This window comes from Pectinophora gossypiella, unplaced genomic scaffold, assembly GCF_024362695.1.
Source record: "Pectinophora gossypiella unplaced genomic scaffold, ilPecGoss1.1 Pgos_39, whole genome shotgun sequence".
Lineage (NCBI taxonomy): Eukaryota > Metazoa > Arthropoda > Insecta > Lepidoptera > Gelechiidae > Pectinophora > Pectinophora gossypiella.
The window spans coordinates 532,892-541,422 of record NW_026063249.1 but is presented as its reverse complement, the minus strand read 5'-3'; the positions used below and the strand labels follow the sequence as shown (position 1 = coordinate 541,422).

The 8,531-nt window shown below is 40.5% G+C and overlaps 1 protein-coding gene across 1 annotated transcript; it reads right to left on the bottom strand.

Annotated features, from left to right (window-relative positions):
* Positions 1 to 3,689: 3,689 nt before the first annotated feature.
* On the bottom strand, positions 3,690 to 7,581 carry LOC126381180 (uncharacterized). Its single transcript, XM_050030700.1, has 2 exons — positions 3,880 to 7,581; positions 3,690 to 3,797 (listed from the first exon to the last, which is right to left on the bottom strand). The coding sequence occupies exons 1-2, from the start codon at positions 7,579 to 7,581 to the stop codon at positions 3,690 to 3,692; spliced, it is 3,810 nt and encodes a 1,269-aa protein (XP_049886657.1).
* Between the last annotated feature and the right edge of the window lie 950 nt (positions 7,582 to 8,531).

Genomic DNA, 8,531 nt, shown 5'->3' with positions numbered 1-8,531 from the left:
AACACCCTGTATGTCAGAGAGAATTTACCGAGTTCAAAATGCTATGATAGATGCAACTGAGTCACTCCCCTGACCCAACGGATCCCCAAAACTTTATTAAATGTAATTTACACCAGATAGCATAGTAATCAATATGGATTGATTACTGTAGCCAGTAAAAAAAAAATATTGAATCGTAATCTTTATATAAGGGTCGTTCTTCTTTTTTATCGACAATAAAAAGACATTTTCTCAATTTATCGGATTTAACATCTTTAAAATTATAACGGCATTAAATATTTTAAAACATCATATAAAGATGTGTCTGTAGAGGACCATTTAGAGGTTCTCTTTATCTTGGTAACATACTTTTCTTTGTAGACACATTCCAAAAAATATTGTGACAGAGTGGTCCTTTTCATCGGAGACAGCATTTTAATTTACCACTCTGTCACAGAATTTTGTGAAAAACAATCAAGCTTCTTTAAGGACTAATTGAGCAACCGATTAGTATTTTGCTTGTATTTTGAGTATAATAAGATAACTATATTTTTGGACAATGGAAACATGAAACAAAATTCTAAAACATAACTTATCAGAAGCAGAACGAAGGACAGATCATTGTCGATAAAAAAGAAGAACGACCCATAATCCAAATATTGTGATAAAATCACATGAGTTCGTTTCATACCTTATTAAATTCCTTATGTAGAGATAAAATATTACCATTTAACTTCAAAATTAAACTTTAATTAATTAATGTTTAATGATCTTAGCAAACAGTTTTAATTTGGAAACAACAGCACGCGAAAAAGCGTGTTTCAAATCGTAAAGTTTAACGAATTTACTGAAAGAATCCTGTATCACCAAAATATATGGCTACGCCAAACCTTCCCTTGGGTAAAGGACCATACAAGTCTGCCATTACTAAATCTCCTATTTGTTTCGTTATAATCGATTTATAACATATTTAATGTTGTCGCTCTTAGATACCTGGCAAAGATGGCAACTTCTCAAAATAGTTTTAACTTCCGTACTCATTCTAAAGCAATAGAACCGATCTTTTAAGTACTTTAAAGTCTTGTACGCCCCCGAATGTCCCAGTTCCTCGTGAACCTGTGTAACTACACTACGCCTCAATTCAATCGGTAAATAAACTAAATTTAAATAAACAGTGAAATCGATTCGAAACAATAATCATCAGCAACTCTTGTGTGTAGTCACGCACGGAACCTAATATCGGGGGAGAGGTGAGGTAAGATCGGATCGGTGGGAGGGAGTGTCCATTCCATACATAGTATAGAAAATCCATATTAGGACTTCGTGTCAGAAATATTCGATAGATCTCTCACGGCTCTGTTCACCCCATTATGAACCACAGGCGAAATTGGTAATGTTATATTCAGCTACTTACGTCTTGTCGCCAGAGCTCTTTTGGTGGCTGGACGAGTAATACTTGCCGAAGGACCCCGTTCTAAAATAAAAAATATATTTGTTTTGTCATATAAATAATAAACCTTACAAGATCTTGAATCAGCGGTTTGCTTGAATATCACTTGTCTGCGTTGTTGCGCAAACGCGGTGCGCGCAGCGCGAATTATATCAATGTTTTTATTAAGTTCTTTTCTCTATCTACTTGTTGATGAACAAGAACGACATTACGAACACTTTTGCTAATGATATAAAAGCTTGCAGTTACATACCTGGTGTGGCTTGCAACGCCGTCGTGTTTTGGTTATTTACTTTGAAATACTTCATTGGGCGCTCATCTTCTCGATTGCCCTTTGAACTTTCACTTAAAGAACCAGCTATTGAGCTCGTATCGTCGTCTTTAATTTGATTGGGTTCTTCCAATCTAGCAGTTAGTACGCGAGTGTCGTTGTGTGTCGTACTTCTTTTTCCTTCTCGCCCTGAAGACGCGTCACAGCCTTTGGCGAGGTCGCGGCCTCCTGAGGTTCTGTGAACCCCACTACCCTCTGACGTGGCTCTACTGCCAGTCTCTCGTCCATTCTGACTGCCAGTCTCGAAATTATGACTCAAACGTTCCACTAATACCACAGGGAAGTATGCGTGTAAATCTGAAATGAGCAAAGTGTTTTCATACAATACCAACAATTACGAGCAGACCAAAGAACTTACAATTACAAAAAACACCCTCACACACATCGCACACCCTCATACATACACACGAACTAGCACGGAAAATATATTAAAATAGTGGAGAACATAAAGCCGGAGCTAACAGACTTCTAAAATAATAGTAATTGCATCTTGTATTAGAACTCCGCTCAAACTGTTATGGATATTATTGTGTCAATGGGAGATAGCTGGTACTTATAGCATAGGTTGTACCTATTGTACCAGCAGTGCTAAAATTTTGATTCTGTTACTATTAGTTATGTACACGAACGTACAGAAAACACTTATACATGTTAATTGATTTTTTGACACTAAGCTACAAGTGATGTATAGTTCATAAGTTGCAAAGAAAGCTGATAAAATTATCTATAAGTATGTCGGTATGCCCACCCCATTAGGGATTACGGGCGTGAGTTTATGTATGTATGTATGTATGTATAAGTATGTCGGGTCGTATTCCCTACATATATGTTGCGTTGTTAGGTTCCGGAAAGGAAAGGCACGTGCGTTTAGATTGAGTGTTTAATTGTCACTAGTTTGCGTAATTTACAATATATATGAAAAGATATGTCAGCGTAAAATAATAATGTGCGAGTTCGCTCGTACATGCTGCCGAAATTTAAGAAAAGAACGAAATACAATAAATCATCAAAATTAAGGAGTAGTTTGTTTATTGACACGCCTAGTAGACTGTCGTTCCACAGGTTTCATCGCAGGTGGTTCCCGTTTTACTTCAGTTTTCTGCAGCTCAATTACTTCGATCTTGTGAGTCTTGGATTTCTTCATTTTGCAATATAACCCAAGACTTACAGTGATGATGATGATAACTAACACAATAAATCCGTATAATGTGTAGTGATGTACGTCATGGGAAAGTTGAAGTGTGTTGAGATTGTCTTGTGTTTTCTTTACTGTATGAATTTGTTCTTGTATGACTCTTAACTGTTTATCGTGGGTTTCAGGCGTATAAGTGAAGTTAATTTCCTTCAGTATGTGGTTAACTTCCGACTCAGGCCAATAAATCTCATCATCATTGTTTAGTATAACCTCTGATCGATAAGTTTTCGACGAATGTATTACGATGTTATCTCCCTTCAGCATGCAGCCGAGCCTTATCTTTATAATACCGGCACCATGCAGTGTTTCAGTTTTCACCGTATCGTCCGGGCAAAAAATGCGTACAGCGCATTCCTGACAACATATGAACAGCCAGTCGGCGCGGCTGTGTAACATGATCCACTCATCGCGACAACTCGATACAACGGTGCCTCAATTAGATAAGTTTTTATTGTTTATGATTTGTGACTCACAAAGTGTAGATCGTTCCTTAGAAGTTGTATGTATAGGTAGGTTTAGCCGACATAATAGTTTGTTGTCTTTGAATGATATGCATCCTGAATGTACCTCTTCTTCATTTAGCGGTATGATCATGTCCTTCTTGAGATTTAAAGCGGAATACTTGGCTGTTGGTTTGATAAATGCGGCCTCGTTCAGGTTGATAATCGGAATAGGTATTACTCGATTCAGTTCAAAAGGCTCACTGTTGATCAGGGGCAGCTTTATCTCAAATATCAAGAAGTCTGTAAGTCGTACATGCACTCTTGAAAGTTTATACATTTCGCGAATGCAGTCTTGTTGACTACTGATACATGGCAGCGTGACGTCATTTGGGATTTGAGCTGTGATAATGTTAAGTTGGTTTTCAAACTCTTCTGGGTTTAATAAATGAGTGTCCAAATGACCGCTTCGTACATCTGTTACCAGATCAAGTAGTTGCTGTTGTAAGCGTCTTAAATTGTCGATAATCAAGTTGGCTGTAAGGGCTGCTGCAGTAATGTGCATAGCCTTCCTTTGTTCACCCTGGATTAGGTTGTTCAAGTCAGACATTTGTTCACTAATGCTTGAGAACTGTTTGACCATCATCTCTTCGTTTCGTTTTATAATGTTGTGTTCTCCCTCAATAATCGAAGTGTGCTGTTTATATAAGTTGAGTAGATGGTTCTCATTGGTTTGAATCGTTTTAATGTCTTCATCATATTTGGAGGCGAATCGTTCGTCGAGCACACCGAATAACGAGTTAGCCACGTAGCCCACCCCGTCAATGAGACCTCTTCTATATCGTCTGCCATGCTCGGTTTTCAGAATCGTGCTGTAATGTTGAAGCTCCTTTACTTCATGTCTTAACTGAGATGTCAACGGTTTGAAGGCCGGTTCGTCCTTACTCAAGTCATCCAACATGGTTACATGGTACTCGATGTTTGTTAAACTATGCCAGTAAATAGATAAGTTGTAATAAATGACCATTTTCCACTCGTCTTGTATCAGTTGCATATCAGCAACCTTATCAAAGTAAAGCGGTTGATTGTGATTTAGGGTTGTCACTTCCATTTTCCGTGGTATTTCTTTTGCGGTTACAGAGATGCAGAATGTTGTTAATAATATGTATAAGATATTATATAAGTTGCTGAATGTTCCCTTGTTTGTTTTAGGTTTACGTTGTTTTTGTTGATTGTTGGCGTTTTGTGCTTCATCTGTGTCTTGACTGTGATTAATGTTTGTTTTTTGTGTTTCAGGTTCCTGTGAGTCAATGGGCAATCGGATCAGTTTGCTGGTCGGACGCTTGACTCCATCACTGTTTTTAGTTTTCAGAGTTACCACGCGCACATGGCCATCATTACCAGGATGAGTCAGAATGACCCTGCCCAGCAGCCAACGAGCTGGCGGTACATGATCCTCCTTGATGATCACGAGATCACCGACTTGGAAATCCTTTCCAGCGTAATGCCATTTGCTTCGTGTTTGTAAGGATTGAAGATATTCTGCGGACCACCTTCGCCAGAAATCTTTATGCATTTTTTCCGTGAGCTTCCAGCGTGTTCCCAGGCTAATGTTTTCTACCTCTTCCGAAAGCGGAGGGGCTAATGTTTGGTCTCCAGTTAGGAAATGTCCAGGTGTAAGACAGTCCAAATCTTCAATGCTGTTTGTTAACGCGACTAGGGGCCGCGAGTTAATACAAGACTCAATTTGTGTTAATAGAGTAGCGAACTCTTCGAATGTTAACTTCTGCTCCCCTAACACCCTCTTCAAATGATGTTTCATTCGTTTAACTGCTGCTTCCCACAAACCGCCTGCTGTTGGCCATGAAGGAGCGTTAAAATGCCATTCGACGTCGCAGTTCGTGAGGTCTTCCATAACTTCCGAAGGTAAGTAATGTTTTAAAGCTTCTGTCTGTTCTCGTTTCAGGCTGTGGGCAGCTCCAACGAAATTGGTGCCACAGTCACTGTACATGTGTTTTGGAGTTCCACGACGAGCACACAGTCGTTTGAAAGCAGCCAAAAATGTTATAGAGCTTTGATCAGATACCAGCTCTATATGAACGGCCTTGGTAGACATGCAAATGAAGATCACTATGTACCCCTTGGTTGTTGCTATGCCTCTGCCTTTGTTAGATTTTACATCCACAGGTCCGGCCAAATCTACCCCGGTATGTGTGAAGGGGCGTGATGGCGTGACGCGGGGTCTTGGCAGGTCAGCCATTATCTGGTTTTTACTGAGAGCTCCAAAGCGCAGGCACTTGATGCATTTGTGTAGTTCTTTTTTGACAGCCGTCATGCCGCCAAGCGGCCAGTATTGGTTCCGCAGGTAAGTTAGTGTAAGCCTTGCCCCACCATGCAAGGTCATTTTGTGTGCCCAGTCAATCAGGAGAGTACCCAATCGATCCTTACTAGGTATGATCATAGGATGTTTGTTTTGCTCTTCCAGGTTTGAAAGGGTAATTCTGCCGCCGACTCTCAATATGCCGTGCTGATCAATCCAAGGATTCAAGTTCAACAGTGGACTTTTCCGTGGTAGTTTATTTTCGTTAGAAAGTTGTTCAAATTCTTTGTTGAAATGTTTGTGTTGCACAGCCCTGATAATAAAGTATTGCGCGTTTTGGATTTCATTCACATTCAAGTTCGATGTAGTTTTATTATTTTTGTTCCGTAGATTATGAATGAAACGTAATACCCAAGACAGTATGCGCGTCACCTTCCCCACAGAGCTGTGATTGTTTAGAAGGGACTCGACGAGCGTTGGTTGGGAGTTAGAGTTGATAGTGAAAACCTTTAGTTTTTTCTCTTCATCCGTGACAGGTTCATATGTCATCGTTGGTTGGTGTTCCATGTTGATGGTTTTGAGCCATTTCGGACCTTCCCACCATAAGTCATGTTTAAGCACCTGAGAAGGCAATAGTCCTCGGCTAGCGCAGTCCGCGGCATTGTCCTCTGACTTCACGTGTCTCCAGCAATGTGATGGCATGACATCTTTAATCTCAGTCACTCGGTTGGCAACAAACGTTTTCCAACGTCCAATTTCTCCCTGCAACCAACCCAGAACTACCATTGAATCGGTCCACCCATGTATTGTAATTGTTCCTGTCTGAATGTTTATTGTGTCTATGACTTTTTTCATTAGTTTAGCGAGCAATAATGCACCGCATAACTCCAGCCGTGGGAGCGACATAGTTTTATTGAGTGGTGATAATTTTGTCTTCCCTGCCACTAATTTTACTATACGTTTGTTATCGTTAGTCACGGATTTACAGTAGATGACGCATGCGTATGCTTTCTCCGATGCGTCACAAAATCCGTGTAGTTCTATAGGCTTATTAGTATCGCCCATCCACCGAGGAATTTTTATTTCGGCAATGTTGTGTATATCTTCTTGTAGCGTGTTCCACTCCTGCTGCACTTCCTCCGGAAGTACATCATCCCAGGCCAAGTTTATAGCCCATACTTTTTGAAACAGGAGCTTGCCTTTAATTGTTATAGGAGACAGCCAACCGAGCGGGTCAAAGATTTTAGATATGCTCGATAATAATGTGCGTTTTGTTGTTGGCCGCATCTCATCGCGTGTCTGTATGACGCTTAAAAATGTAAATTGATCGGTACGCGGATTCCACGACAGGCCGAGCGTTTTATTTGTTTCAGCGTGTTTAAAGTCAAACATATTTTGACTTATCACATCGTTCGGTAAATGTTCAAGGAGTTGGTTGTTGTTACTGTCCCATTTACGTAACTTAAAACCGCCGCCGATTAGGATGTTAATTATTTGTTGTTGTGCTTCTTTAGCTTCTTGTATGTTATTGCAGCCGCCGAGTAAGTCATCGACATACAGCTGTTTGTTCAAAATATCCGTGGCTAATGGGTACTTGTGTCCGTCGTCCTGCACTAGTTGGGCGATGGTTCGCATGGCAAGGTAAGGAGCGGCCTTAGTCCCGTATGTGACTGTACACAGTTGGTAATCTGAAATAGGTTGAGATGTAGATTCCCGCCACACTATTTTCTGTAAATGTTGATCCTGTTCTTGAACTAATATTTGGCGGTAAAACTTCTCAATATCAGCTGTATATACGAATTCAAACTTTCTCCATAATAATATCATAGCTTGTAAGTCCTTTTGGAGATTAGGGCCGCCCTCCATGAGTTCATTTAGGCTATAGCCCGTTTTTGCCTTACAAGAAGCATTAAAAACTGTTCTAAGTTTCGTAGTTAGCGAATCCAACCGAATCACCCCATGATGCGGAAGATAACAGCTCGGGTCCCGCGGGATGGTACACAGTTTCATGTGGTTTAATTGTTCATATTCAGCCATGAATTTTTTGTAGTTTTCAGATAGAGATGTGTCCCTGACAAATTTTCTTTCCAGCTGCTTAAATTGAGCGACAGCTTGTGGCCTCAATGAAGGCAAGTGCTCTTCAAAATTGGGTTTCATACCTATGAAACCTCGACTTGACCTCGTATCGTCCATCTGAACGCCGCGTCGTTGTTCTTTGGTATAGATCTTCACAATATTCTTCGGCTGGTGTCATGTTACTGTTATGTTGTGTTATTTCTTCCATCTCCCAATATTGTGAAATCTCTTCCAGGTTGTTCAAGACTGCGTGGCAGTTAAATGTTCTAACATTACCTGTCAAAATCCAACCCAGCCTTGTCTGCTGAGCGATAGGCGCGTTGTTTGAGCCGCGCAGTATCCCATCCATAATTATTTCAGCGTAGACCGTGGCATCCAAAAGTACATCAACAGGCTTGGATATGTTGAACTCTGGATCAGCTAGGTTAAGATTATGTAAGTGCGACCAGAGTTGTTTTTCAAAAGTAAAGTTAGGTAGGAGTCCTATTACCTTCGGCATCACCAAAGCATTTGTTATGAATGTATAATTGTTGTAGCGTGACTCGCAGACCAGTTGTACAGCTCCTTTACTCTGAGTGGCGGAGGTGCCTATTCCGAAAACTGACGAACTCTGATTACATCTCTCGAGTCCTAAACGTTGTGCAGCATCTTCAGTGATCAAATTTATTTGCGACCCCTGATCTAATAGGCATCGCATTGTTAACCATGCTCCATCTCTGGCGCGTATTTTAAGTTCGATA